The 15,229-nt window shown below is 44.7% G+C and overlaps 1 protein-coding gene across 1 annotated transcript in view; it reads left to right on the forward strand.

Annotated features, from left to right (window-relative positions):
• The window catches only part of csmd2 (CUB and Sushi multiple domains 2), an 807,040-nt gene that overhangs the window by 645,406 nt on the left and 146,405 nt on the right, over positions 1-15,229 (forward strand). The window contains exons 44-45 of the mRNA XM_085962435.1: positions 8,705-8,893; positions 11,001-11,186. Coding sequence (XP_085818561.1) covers positions 8,705-8,893; positions 11,001-11,186 — 375 coding nt within the window. The remainder of the gene's footprint in view (positions 1-8,704; positions 8,894-11,000; positions 11,187-15,229) is intronic.

Here is a 15,229-nt window from a genome sequence, read left to right on the forward strand (position 1 = left end):
TATGAGAGTAAGCTTTCAGGGAACACAAAAACTGACTGTAAAAGCTTTTATAGATATGTGACGAGAAAAAGATTGGTGAAGTCAAGCATAGGTCCCTTGCAGTCAGAATCAGTGGAATTTTTAATGGGGAACAAAGAAATGGCAGACTAATTAAATACATATTTTGGTCCTGTCTTCACAAAGGAGGACACAAATAACCTCCCAGAGATGTCGGGGAACATAGGGTCTGATGAAAGGGAGGAACTGAAAGAAATCAGTATTTGTAGGGAAATGGTGTTAGGGAAATTGATGGGATTGAAGGCCGATAAATCCCTAGGGCCTGATAATCTTCATCCTAGGGTACTTAAGGAAGTGGCCCTAGAAATAGTTGATGCTTTGCTGATCATCTTCCAGCATTCGATGGAATCTGGAACAGTACCCATGGATTGGAGGGTAGCTAATGTTACCCCACTATTCAAAAAAGGTGGTAGAGAGAAAACGGGGAATTACAGACCAGTAAGTCTAACATCGGTAGTGGGGAAAATGCTAGAGTCCATTATAAAAGATGTAATAGCAGAGCACTTGGAAAACAGTGACAGGATCAGACAAAGTCAACATGGATTTACAAAAGGTAAATCATGCTTGATTAATCTACTGGAATTTTTTGAGGATGTAACTGGTAAAATAGATAAGGGAGAACCAGTGGATGTGGTGTATTTGGACTTTTAGATGGCTTTCGATAAGATCCCGCATAAGAGATTAGCGTGTAAAGTTAAGGCACATGGGATTGGGGGCAAGGTATTGATTTGGATAGAGAACTGGTAGGCAGACAGAAAGCAAAGAGTTGGAATAAACGGGTCTTTTTCCGAGTGGCAGGCAGTGACTAATGGGGTACCGCAGGGATCGGTCCTTGGACCCCAGCTATTCACAATATATATTAATGATCTAGACAAGGGAACTAGATGTAATATCTCCAAATTTGCAGACGACACAAAGCTGGGTGGGCGTGTACGTTATGAGGAGGATGCCGAGAAACTCCATAATGATTTGGACAGGCTGGGTGATTGGGCAAAAGCATGGCAGATGCAATATAACGTGGATAAATGTGAGGTTATCCACTTTGGTGGCAAAAACAGGAAGGCAGATTATTATCTGAATGGCAATAGATTGGGAGAAGGGGAAGTGCAACGAGACCTGGGTGTCCTTGTGCACCAGTCACTGAAGGGAAGCATGCAGGTGCAGCAGGCGGTTAAGAAGGCAAATGGCATGTTGGCCTTCGTAGCGAGAGGGTTTGAGTACAGGAAGAAGGATGTCTTGCTGCAGTTATACAGGGCCTTGGTGAGACCACATCTTGAGTATTGTGTGCAGTTTTGGTCACCTTATCTGAGCAAGGATGTTCTTGCCATGGAAGGAGTTCAGCGAAGATTCACCAGGCTGATACCTGGGATGGCAGTAATGACGTATGAGGAGAGATTGGGTCGATTGGGCTTGTACTTGCTGGAGTTCAGAAGAATGAGAGGGGATCTCATTGAAACATAAAATTCTGACAGGACTGGACAGACTAGATGCAGGAAGGATGTTCCCGATGGTTGAGGAGTCCAGAACCAGGGGTCACAGTCTAAGGATAAGGGGTAGGCCATTTAGGACAGAAATGAGGAGGAATTTCTTCACCCAGAGAGTGGTGAACCTGTGGAATTCTCTACCACAGAAGGCAGTAGAGGCCAATACATTAAATATATTCAAGAAGGAGTTGGATATATTTCTTAAGGCTAAAGGGATCAAGGGGTATGGGGAGAAAGCAGGGACCGGGTACTGAATTTGGATGATCAGCCATGATCGCATTGAATGGCGGAGCAGGCTCGAGGGGCCAAATGGCCTACTCCTGCTCCTATCTTCTATGTTTCTATTACCTGATTTTCTTCTCAGCCAATGTGGTGGAAGAGATTTAAAGCAGTGGTTTTTCAAACCTGCCACAGGGGAACTGCCTGCAAATATTCATACACTCCCAAAGAATCCCTGCCCTAACTTCCGAACACTGTGTTAGCTTGTTAGTTTTCCAAAGGAAATCAATGCTTATAAATATACAGCAACATAAATAACCTGCTAGTAAGTCCAGAAATACAGAAAAAATATGAGATGACAGTTAGACAGAAACCTGACATGTTTGTAGATCGTTTGTGATTCCCATATAGGCCCAGGGACACCAGTTTGAAAAACCTGCAAATTAAAAGAAGACATAAAAATGATTATGAAATGGGGAAGGAAATCAATTTAAAAAAAACACTTAACATGTATTATTAAGAAATTTTGACTTTATTAATGTTCCTAACAGAAACGGCTATTTCAATGGTCTGTTATAGATTGACTGAGGTTGCGTTATAACTGAACAACTAAACCTTACCCACTGGTCTTAATGATATGTATGAGGCCACAACTGCATACTGAGTACTGTACATTCATTCACCGTTCAAAGTATTATTCTGGGAAGAGGCCTGTGTGGATAAATTAATCCATCTCCCCACCCCCCCTCCACCACCCCCGGCATGAAATTGCTGCAGTCTTGTCCCTGTTTCAGATATCAGTGCAATTACTCTGCGTTGATATCTAAAGCTGACATAAGCACAAGGACGAAGCAATTAATCTAGAGTATTAGTGTTCGCAGCAGTGTAGGATGAGGCTCAGAGAGAGTCTATCTCTGGTCGATAGCAATTCCACATTACAATGTCACAGCTACTATTAACAAGCTCCTTAAGCACAATGTGATGCTCAGTCCAGTGCTGGAACCATTCTTGACATTCACTGATGCTTGAGGCTGCAGAAACTAGACCGAACATGAACAGCATCAAAGGCTTGTGTGTATCGGACTCCACTGAACCCTTTTCAGAAAGTCTGAATTGAAGGGGAATATAGATGTCTCTCGGTGAATCAAAACAACAGCTTGTATTTATAGTTTGCCTTTCATTTAGAAAATATCCCAAGGTGTTTCACAGAGGAGCAATGGATTCTGAACCCCCGTGCAAGTACTAGGAGAAATGACTGAAAGCATGGTTGAAAAGATAAGTTTTAAGAAAGCTTTTAAAGTGGGGAGTGACGTAACAAGGCAGAGGAATAAGGCCGAGGCACTTTAAGGCTCTGACACCAACAGTGGAGCAGAGAGAAGGGTGGAAGGCAACAGTACCAATAGTGGAGTGCTGTCCCAGAGGCCAGGAACAGCAGCAGCACAGCCTACCTGGAGTTGTTGTATTGGAGCCCTGCAGAGGGTCATTTTTTTTTTAGTTAGCCAGTTTATGAAGACTGCTGGTTCAGGTCAGGCTTGGGTTCACACTGTATTGCAGTGGAGGTCCAATACATCAGGGGGTAAAAATTGGGTAGCGCTCCCTTACTAAAGGGGAGGGGCCTGGGGCAGCGCATCCTGGCGCCCAGCTGGGCCACCAGGGATCGGGAGTGCCGGCAAATGATCCCGGCACTCAAGAAGAGTGCCGGGCTCACGGAGAGCAGCCGGCATTCCGCGGGGGGGCTTCACGGGGGCCGGGGACAGCAACGGGGGCAGGTGCTGGCAGGCGGCCAGCAACAAAAATGGCCGCCCGCCACCTCCCCTTTAACTAGCGCCGCCCCGGCCGCAGGTAGGCCCCCCTAATCCCAACGGACATAGCGTCCGGCAGTAAGTCGGGGTGGCGCCACCCAATATTACAGCCGGGGCGCGAGCCGGGCGCTGCGCACGGCGATTACATCATCGCCGACCGTGCCGCCGCTAACCTCCTGTTGAATTTCGCGGGAGGCGTTAGCGGCGCCACGCCCAGGCACTAGTTGATTTGCGCCCTCTTAGGACGCTAACGAGAGGCGCAAATCAACTGAATTTAGCCCCCCAGATGTTTACCCAGGATTCATACCAAGGTCCAGGTCACTGAGTCAGGGCACTGGAACTGAGCTATTGCATCAGGAGGAGAACAAGAAGGAGTCAGTTTCAAAATCAGTGCAGCAGTGACCTGTTTGAAACTGACTTGGAGGATAGGGCAACTGCAGAGATCTCAACGTAGGACTAATAGCGAGTTAAGGATCCACTATAGAACCCTCACAGACAGTGTCCTATCCCGACACCATCTTGAGAACCAACCCTATCAGGGAGTTCAGGCAACTTCTTAAACCACAAAAGAGAAGCTTGCACTGTTTCTGCTCCTTATGTAAATACTTAGCTGGGATTCATGTCTCGTGGATAAAGATTCTGGCTGGTGAAAGCGCCTTTGCCAGTGGAAGCTAGGTGATTCACACGCCACACTATCTCATGTACAGGAAACTTTCTGATATCCGGCACTGACAGGACCGAGCTGGTGCCGTACCATCAAAAGTGCCGGATATACCAGCGTTAATGTTGAGAGATACGGAACTGAAAAGCTCCATGTGAATCAACAAACCCTGTTGCAACAGCTTCAAAACAGTCGGCTGCAGCTGCAAGCGTCTCTAGCTGAAGCTGTTGCTGTAGCTACAGACCTTGCAGTGCCTGACTGGGGAAAAAAAAGCAACGAGAACTATAAAAACTTATAGAAAATGGCTCCTGATTTTTGCCGTTAGATCGAGTATTCCGGGCATATAACCTCCGGATAAACCAAAGTCTCCTGTATCTGCTTTCCCACCTGCTTTGCCAGCTGGTTAGACGTTAGAAATGCTAGGTGAATGAGGGCATTGCAGTGTGGTGCTCAGTTTTCCTACTATTCCACCCAGCACTAATTCCGCCCATTTCAAATGGACATTAAAGGCCAGCAAGGTTATCGACTGTTGGGATCTCTTAAAGGTACACTGTAATGTTGGCCTTCAGTAATTATATTACAGAATATAAGTAAAGATATCCAAGTGCCACTATCATAGGATTTCATGCCAGAGGATGAAGAAAGATGCCAGGGAAACCACTTGGCACAAGAAGCAAACTGCCTGTACCAAACATTATTCCACTAAACATGATTGCAGGGCCAGGCATGGCTACATGGCAGTCCCTGAGGGGAACTGCCTCCACAGGCTGTTATTCTACAGCGAGGCAGTTGCAATCTGTATCATCTGTTGCAAGGAGGCCTGTTGACAACTTCCACTAGCATGATGGCACTGCCAAGGAATTCAATCTTCAATTTTTCTACTTCCACCTCGTTCCAGGCTAGCGTGTGGGTCATTGGGAACATCAGTTAGCGTGCTGACCCCAGATGTGTTAAAGAAGTGACTGATTCATTGTTAAATGTAGCTGGCATTTTCATCACCTTTCCCATTAAATACCAACAGGAACATAACACAGCTGCCCAGATTCTCTGTGTTCCTGGATTTATTTTCTGGCACTACTGCCTTATAAATTAGTCCGGATTTTCTGAGTCTGGGGTACTGTCCAAATGCACTTTTCAGATTTAAGCCTGTCCATACTTGAATGGGAAATGTATGCTTGGAAAAATATCTGGGGAGCCAGTCTTGCAATCTGATTGGCTGCAAGTCCGAAAATAGAGAGAGATAACAGGCTGGATTTTGTCAATGGGAAGCTTTTGGAGGCGGGACTGCTGCTTGCAGGCTTTCAATCCCGCCTCCATCAGCTTCTGGCCAACCTGCGGGATTTTCCCCTGATTGACCTTGTTAAGCCCGCCCAGCAGGCTCAGCAGGCCAATTAGGGGGAAGTCACTGACGGAGCACGTCAACGTCTGATGTGCCATCTGTCAAGATTTCTTGAAAGAAGAAATGTCATTGTTTGACAGCTCTGTGAAGCTGTCAAACACTGACATTCTGTGTAGTTTGATGAAGCCTTGTGTTCAGGACTCATCAAACCTTTCAAATTTGCAGAAATCACCTGGCTGTTGGTTCGGAGGATCCAACAGCCAGTCTGTGAAATCTACAATGGAGGTGTCAGGACTCCGGATCCACAGCGGCTGAAGGCTGTAGGCAGAAACAAAGGTAAGTGAACATTTTATAACACTTAACACTCACCTGACATACTTACCACTCCACACTTGCATCCATCACTCACCTCTACATTGCACTTTCAGACCCCTCCGACCACCGCAGACCTCCTTCGCGTCTCCTGCACCCTGGCGGGGTTCTCCGAGGTCGGGAAGCCTGCACTTCGGAGCTAAAAATAGGGATAATCCTTTTTTCTGCCGGTTAACTACCTGTTAACAGGCAGTTAATAGGATTTAATCCCTTTCCCGCCTCGAGGAGACGGGACCCAGGGCAGGATGGCTTCCCACCTCCTGGCAAGAGGGCACGGGGGCGGGTTGGGGCAGGTTTGCCAGCCACCCCCAAATCCTGCAACTTTACCGGCAGTCCTGCCTCCGTACCTGCCTCCTCGGGGCTGACAAAATCCAGCCCAACAGCTCTTAAAGTGCTGCTGCTTACCCTTAAAGGGGGTTGGCTGCAATTTACGTGTTGCAAGGAAGTGATCAGATGTGCAGTGATGGTGGGGCAAAAGATTCCAGCTTTCAGCAATAACTCTTTGGAGGTATTGATGCCAGAAGTGCAGCAAACAAGTGTGGCCCTGTTTCATGTTGAAGCATGCCCACTTGTCAACTCCCAAGTTCAAGCTGCAAGGATGGAGGTCGCAGGTGAATTATTTCATCCGGGTCTGCCATACCTGAGAACCTAAAAAAGTGCAGTGGAACCTGTGGACTTAGCTCATTGGGGTGTAAGCAACCTCCTGAACTGTCTTTGCACAAGAAGATCACATGCTGTCAAGAATTGGTCTCCTTCATGCAGGGCTATGGGAGTAGCCAAAGGGATCCCCGCCCTTCCAATGCAGTTTGTCCTGCAGCAGTAATTGCCAAGATGCCAGGAAAGCGCATCAGAAACAGCTGAAGGCCTGAGCAATAAAGCAGCAATGTGGAGGGCCAAAAAACTACGCAAGATGTTCAATGGACAAGTAGGAAAAGTACTCACTGCAAAAATATTACTCTTCAATATTCAGCAACGTCAGCAAACTTCCTTTAAGAAACGCTCAGGGGCAGACTCCCTGTCATGTACCTGTTATATGTGAGTGAACAACATCATGGGGGTGGAGCCTTGCCTGAACTCATAGAATTCAGCGTAGAACCTGATTTGCATAATTTCAATGATGACGTAGATTTTGCTTGCTGGTAACGAGGGATCTGTCTTGATGTCAAAATCACCTGCCAGAAAATCAGCTATCCTGTGACTCACGCAGCTGAGACCAGTGGCGGGATGGTCATCACTCACGTCCTCTGCCAGCGAGGAACCATGATGCTGATGGGGATTTCCCCTAATGTGTTTAAGAAAAGCATCTCCGATCAGAACTCCATTTAAGATAGCCAAAAGGAATTTTAAAAAAACAGCTTAACATCTTTCCCCAACTTCTTAAAAATGCTTAAATGTAAGCACTCATGATATTCTCAGGATTTGAAAACACCCAGATCCGCTTCAGTAGTACGTGTGTTTGTGCTTATGCTCACAGCGCCAGGGACCCGGGTTCGAATCTGGCCTCGGGTGACTGTCTGTGTGGAGTTTGCACATTCTCCCCGTGTTTGCGTGGGTTTCCTCCGGGTGCTCCGGTTTCCTCCCACAGTCCAAAGATGTGCAGGTTAGGTTGATTGGCTATGATAAATTGACCCTTAGTGTTAGGGGGATTAAATACGCGGGGATAGGGTGGGATATGTGTTGGTGCAGGGGTTACGGGGATCGAGTGGGATATGTGTCGGTGCAGGCTCGATGGGCCGAAATGGCCTCTATCTGCACTGTGGGGTTTCTGTGTGATTTCTGTGTGTGTGACTTCCTTGGTGCATCTGGATTAGGAACCTCTCCGAAAATGTCTTCCTCAACTAACTCGATTAAAAATAGATAGACAGGTCATTCATCACATTGCTGTTTGTGGGATCTTGACTGCGCGCAAAATGACTGCCACATTGCCCTAATAACAACTGCTACCCCATTTTAAAGTAATTCGTTGTAAGTGAAGTGCTCATGCGACATTTAAGAAGTGAAAAGGTGCTACATAAATGCTGGTCGAAACAAAAATCAAGAGAAAGACAGCTGGGAACAAAGATGTTAATCAAAATTCATTTGATAGTTTTAAAATAAGTAGTGATGATGGGCTTCATTTTTAAACAAGCCATGGTATTGTGAATGTATATAATGTTCCCATAGTAATTGAATTTTAATTGGATAAGATTTATTTCCCATTTAAACTTGATTCTTTTCCCTGGGACACACAAAGCTTCTGCTTGATTTACCTTTGGACTGTACTGATTGAATGTAATTATCTCAGCATTCTCAGTTTGATTAAATTGCATTATTTTGGTTCAGTGATACTGATTATTGCAAAAAAAACACATTCAAATACAAAAACAGTAACTGGCTTATTGATTTCTGCAAGTGGCTGGAAATTGATGAGCAAGTTGTCAGATATTGCAACTTCATCTGAAAAGGGGCAGTGTTGCCATGGTGAATGATGTGGCACGGTGTTGCCATGGTGAAATATTTGGTGCAATGACATGATCATTTTGCTGATGGTATCTGGGTGCTAGAGGTTTTATTTGAATCCTTGTTTCAGTGAAAAAAAATAACAGATCAAAATGGTGAAATTTAATTAATGATGACTGCATGGAAATAATCTTATTTTCTCTCCCTGGTTGTTCCAAGAAGTAAATCAGTCTGCAAAACTTCCCAGAAAAGTGCCAACACTGGCCCTTTCACGGCTTATGCTCTGAGCCATTCAGAATGTTTGTAAAATGTGCTTTTCCTTTGTCATTAGCCCCTTACTGTAGCCCACCAAGCCCCCCAAGGCATGGCACGGTTCACACCCAAACTGGAGGGCTACCCGGCAGCACCGTGCGATTCAGCTGTGATCCAGGCTATCGGCTGATTGGACAGGCTGTTGCGACATGTTCTCGGTTCCCCCAAGGCTGGTATGACTGGAATACCATTCCTCCTCTTTGTCAAGGTAAGAAAATCAACCCCCCCCCGCCCCCCGTGAGAGCGCTACATCTGTCACGTACCAGTATCTCAATCCTCAATGGAAATTGCTAGAAAATTGGGAAAAAAAGCAGGAAAATCTACCTTGATCTGATCCTGGCTCTCACCAGGATTGGAATCCACAGCCAGAGAAGAATATATTTGGGAGAGTCCTTCAAGTAACAGTTTGTAGTCTGTATGTAATGAGAAATCTTGTGCCACAAAACACAGCGGCCTGGAGTTTCCGCTCGGGATGCAATCGGCAAAAATGCACCCAGAATGCGTTGGACACCGCGCCGGTCTAGCCAAGGGGAAGTCACACTCAAGTTTCCGTGCAAACTCATTAGCATAAGCCCGAATGTAAAGTCTCCCATTGATCAGCGCCATCAAGCAGCGTCCTCAAATATAGTTGATATGTGACTGGAATAAGGCCAGTGGGGCCTCAAGGTGCTAGGGTGGGGTAGTAAAAAAGGTTTTGGTCTCCTTACCCAAGAATGGATATACTTGCCATAGAGGGAGTGCAGCGAAGGTTCACCAGACTGATTCCTGGGATGGCAGAACTAGACTGTCGTATGAGGAGAGATTGGGTCGACTAGGCCTGTATTCACTAGAGTTTGGAAGAATGAGAGGGGATCTCATTGAAACATATAAAATTCTGACAGGGCTAGACAGACTGGATGCAGGGAGGATGTTTCCCCTGGCCGGGGGAGGTCTAGAACAAGGGGTCACCGTCTCAGGATACGGGTTAGGACATTTAGGACTGAGATGAGGAGAAATTTCTTCACTCAGAGGGTGGTGAACCTGTGGAATTCTCTACCACAGAAGGCTGTGGAGGCCAAGTCACTGAATATATTTAAGAAGGGGATCGATAGTTTTCTGGACACAAAAGGCATCAAGGGGTATGGGGAGAGAGCAGGAATATGGTATTGAGATAGAGGATCAGCCATGATCATATTGAATGGCGGAGCAGGCTCAAAGGGCCGAATGGCCTACTCCTGCTCCTATTTTTCTATGTTTCTATGTAAGGAAAATGGATTCCCCTTCAGAGTGAGGTTAAAGACTGCAAGCTAAGCAGCACTTTTCTCTCTGCCCTGCAAACTTTTAAAAACTCAACACGCTAATTGATTTGAAACGCTTTGTGAGCACTTGATGGATTTAGTGCTCTTGGGCTTACTCTTTAAACTAATTGCTGCAGAAGCAGGGCAGAGCTGGTCAGTTGCTACATTTGACTGCTGGTCAGGTGATTAATGCTGGAATCTTGTGATCAAAGTCCTGGGCACATTGTGACGAACCCCTCCTAACCAGCGCAATCGGCGGGAACTCGTCTTTCTGACCCGGGGGTGTGGCCAGTCTTATGGGTGGGGACTCTTTCGGGCGAAGGGACTGTGGACTAGCATAAAAGATTGTGGATTACTCGAGCATAAAGTAGTTATGGGCGCTACTCACTTATGCTTAAAATTCCCCAATCTTTCGCTTTTTTTGATTTGAGTCCACCCAGACTAAGCTGTTGTCTGGGCAGAAATCATGCGGCAACTCCAGGCCAATAGTTCATAAATAATTGCATTGTGTTAGAAATCATTTTACAGCTTGGTTTTTACAGATGGCTCCTCAACTTTGTGTGTTTTTTTTGTTATATTACACATTCTTTAATATTTTGCGCATGCTGATTTGCGTCCCAGTGCAAACAAGAGCTGAATTCTTTGTTTCTTTCTGTTTGGTTTTTCTCTGTATTACTGTATTTTTCTCTTCCTTAGCGCTATCCATGCACCCAACTTTTTAGTCCCCTTCATGCCACGTGTTGCTCACAGCCACAAGCAATGTCCAAGTGCCACTTTTGAGTTGACAATTCATAGCCTTAATCCTGCATCTCCTCCTATCAATACAAATGAAATTGAGAGCTCAACTTGTGGGAAATGGGGTACCTGTGTTTTACCACTAGGTGCAGCAACGCATTGGACCAGCAATGTGCTGTGCCACACGAGGCTATAACCTTCAGTATTTCCTCTTATGTTGCAGCAGCAGTGTATATATTAGCGAAACTATTAATATTGATGCACATTGTACCTCAAACAAAGCTGACAGATGTTCCTTTTCAGCCATTTCTTGTGGCGTGCCAAAAGCCCCAGCGAATGGAACAGTCTTTGGGAGAGAGTACACTCTCGGAACGAGAGCCATCTATCAGTGCAATGAAGGATATAGATTGCAGTCTGGTCAACTATCAACAGCTGTCTGCCAGGAAAATGGAAAATGGAGCAACAATGACAACCCTCCACTGTGTGTGGGTGAGTGTGCCAGTCTCCTAGCCTCCAACAAGGAGTCACTACATGAATGAAGGAGAAACACAGATTGGTGTGCGATCCTGGGGCCCAGTGATCCAGCTGGTTGGGGTTTCATCAAATTGTGCCATGTGTTGCTAGGATCTATCTGTTTGCTTGTCTACCTGTTTATCTGTTTGTCTGTCTATCTGTCTCTCTCTCTGTCTCTCATTATACCCATTGTGTTGACAAGGTGCTGCTTCCATAGGATGTTACAACATGGTCATTCAACCATAGGTCGGGTGAATTTCTCCACATGGCCAACCTGGTGGACCGACAAAAGACAGATCAGAGTATTTTCTAAATAGGAACTGTGGATGAACAGAGAGCTTTAGGGGTCCAAGAACAGAAATCACTAAAAGTTAGTGAACAGGTACAAAAAATAATGAAAATGGCTAATGGAATGTTGGCCTTTATCTCAAGGGGACTGGACACAAAGGAGTGGAAGTTATGTTAGAGTTATATAAATTTCTGGTTAGACCCCATTTAGGGTACAGCATTCAGGTCTGGGCACCACACCTCAGGAAGGTTATATTGGCCTGGGAGGAGGAACAGTACAGATTCACCAGAATGATACAGGGCCTAAAAGGGTTAAGTTAGGAGGACAGGTTGCATAGACTAGGTTTGTATTCCCTTTGCCCATAGCCCTGCAAATTTCTCCTTTTCATGTATATATCCAGTTTGAAAGTGAATATTGAATTCGCTTCCACTACCTTTTCAGGCAGTGCATTCCAGATCACAACAACTTTCTCCTCATTTCCCCCTGGATTTTTGACAATTATCTTAAATCTGTGCCCTCTGGTTACCAACCATCCTACAAGTAGTAACAGTTTCTCCCTATCTACTCTATCCAAATCCCCCAGAATTTTGAACACATCTATCAAATCTCCCCTTAACCTTAGTCTTGTTTAATTCTTAGTAAAAGACTTTATTCAAAGCATATTTTTGTTAGGATGTGACTCTCAGTATAAATATTATTTGTCTCATCAGCCTTTTTTCTTGCCACAGTTTTTAACAAATTCCTGTTCCATTAAGGTGTTAAATGCAGAATCTTCCCCCACTCACTTAGGTTGTTCATCTATCTTGGTGTATTAGAGAGTGTCCTACTTAGGTTATGAAGTTATTGTGAATCAGCTCAGTTTGAATTGACAAATATAGAGTTGCTTCTACTTACAGAGCATTGACAAATCCTGGAAAATAATCATTAAACAAGTGGAAAATGTACTTGCAGCAGCCTTGTTTTTGTCGAGTTCTGAATTAATGTTTTCTTGGAATTATCAACCCCGAACTTGTCAGCAAAATACCATTTATTAAATGGGCTAGTTTAAGAATGTCTCATTATTCTGTGTTAAATTGATATGTTTTGGTGGGTTTTGATTTGACAAGGTGAGGGATGTCAGTGCTCAGAATGGATTGATTAAGAAAGGGAAGATAGATTATGAAAGTAAATTAGCAAAAAATATAAAAACAGATAGTAAGAGTTTTTATAGTTATATAAAAAGAAAAAGGGTGGCTAAAGTAAATGTTGGTCCCTTAGAGGATGAGACCGGGAAATTAATGGTGGGAAATATGGAGATGGCAAAAACACTGAATGAATATTTTGTATCAGTCTTTACAGTAGAGGACACTAAGAATATCCCAACACTGGACAAACAGGGGGCTATAGGGGGGGAGGAGCTAAACACGATCAAAATCACTAAGGAAGTGGTACTCGGTAAAATAATGGGACTCAAGGCGGATAAATCACCTGGACCTGATGGCTTACATCCTAGGGTCTTGAGGGAAGTGGCGGTAGGGATTGTGGATGCATTTGGTAATAATTTTCCAAAACTCCCTGGACTCAGCAAAGGTCCCGGCAGACTGGAAAACTGCTAATGTAATGCCCTTATTTAAAAAGGGCAGTAGACAGAAGGCTGGAAACTATAGACCGGTTAGCCTAACATCTGTGGTAGGTAAAATATTAGAGTCCATTATTAAGGAGACAGTAACAGGACATTTGGATAATCATAATTTAACAGGACAAAGTCAGCATGGTTTTATGAAGGGGAAGTCATGTTTGACAAATTTGCTGGAGTTCTTTGAGGAAGTAACATATAGGGTGGATAAAGGGGAACCAGTGGACGTAGTGTATTTAGACTTCCAAAAGGCATTTGACAAGGTGCCACACAAAAGATTATTGCTTAAGATAAAAAATCACGGGATTGGGGGTAATATTCTGTCCTGGATAGAGGATTGGCTATCTAACAGAAGGCAGAGAGTTGGGATAAATGGTTCATTCTCAGACTGGCAATCAGTAACTAGTGGTGTTCCGCAGGGGTCAGTGCTGGGTCCCCAACTCTTTACAATCTATATTAACGATTTGGAGGAGGGGACCGAGTGTAACATATCAAAGTTTGCAGATGATACTAAGATGGGAGGGAAAGTAGTGAGTGAGGAGGACATAAAAAACCTGCAAGGGGACATAGACAGGCTAAGTAAGTGGGCAGAGATTTGGCAGATGGAATACAATACTGGAAAGTGTGAGGTTGTGCACTTTGGCAGGAAAAATCGTAGAGCAAGTTATTATCTTAATGGCAAGAAACTGGAAAGTACTGAAGTACAAAGGGATCTGGGGGTCCTGGTGCACGAAACTCAAAAGGTTAGTATGCAGGTGCAGGAAGTGATTAAGAAGGCCAATGGAATGTTGGCTTTCATTGTTAGGGGGTTAGAATATAAAAATAGGGAGGTATTGCTTCAGTTGTACAAGGTATTGGTGAGACCGCACCTGGAATACTGCATACAGTTTTGGTGTCCATACTTAAGAAAAGACATACTTGCTCTCGAGTCAGTACAAAGAACGTTCACTCGGTTAATCCCGGGGATGAGGGGATGGACATATGAGGAGAGGTTGAGTAGATTGGGACTCTACTCATTGGAGTTCAGAAGAATGAGGGGCGATCTTATTGAAACATATAAGATTGTGAAGGGGTTGGATCGGGTGGATGCGGGGAAGATGTTCCCGAAGATGGGTGAAACTAGAACTAGGGGGCATAGTCTTAGAATAAGGGGCTGCTCTTTCAAAACTGAGATGAGGAGGAACTACTTCACTCAGAGGGTGGTAGGTCCATGGAATATGCTGCCCCAAAAAGCTGTAGAAGCTACATCATTACATAAATTTAAAACAGAAATAGACAGTTTCCTAGAAGTAAAGGGAATTAAGGGTTACGGGGAGCGGGCAGGAATTTGGACATGAGTCTAGGTTCGGATCGGTCATTGCCGTGTGGGTAGCGGAGCGGGCCCAGGGGCCGTGTAGCCTGATCCTGCTCCTATTTCGTGTGTCTAATTCTGTTAGATTCAGGAGATGGTTCTGTGATAGTAGATTGGCGGTTAGGATCAGATCAGCCATGATCTTATTGAATGGTGGAGCAGGCTCGAGGGGCCGATTGGCCTACTCCTGCTCCTATTTCTTATGTTCTTATGAACCGTTTTCTCCACTTGGGTCAGCATCAAGCACTTCCAGGTCAGGTGTAGCATACATCACAAAACTCTGTCTGCTCTTCCACGACCAGGTGTCTTGGCCCCAACAGAATAAAGCATCCTTACTCGACATTTCCATTTTCTACAACACACATCCTTGTGACTCCTCCAAAAAATAACTAATGCTCAGTTCGGGCCAGAGATCTGCTGTGGCCTTGTCCTCATTTGGCACTGGATTGAGACTGCATGGTTCCATTGCACAGCACCCATAAGCTTGAAAGAGAGAGGAGACTTTAATTCAATCATTTTTCGGGTGGATTCACACCCAGGTAGCAGAGGTGAAAAGATTTAGCTCATCACAGCACCGTGTTTCCCAAATGCCTTCAACATATCAAAATTCAAAATTGTTGATTAATAAATCAGCATTATTGAGTTCCTGGAAGTTGCTGTATTTAACTATACCACTGATATTAGAAGCTAATATTTAGAAAGAAGCATGTGTTCCTAAATAAATATCATCAAGGAAATGCATAACTACTTTTAAATTGTTTTGC

This window comes from Somniosus microcephalus, chromosome 20, assembly GCF_052327205.1.
Source record: "Somniosus microcephalus isolate GS21.2 chromosome 20, FLI_Smic_1.0, whole genome shotgun sequence".
NCBI lineage: Eukaryota > Metazoa > Chordata > Chondrichthyes > Squaliformes > Somniosidae > Somniosus > Somniosus microcephalus.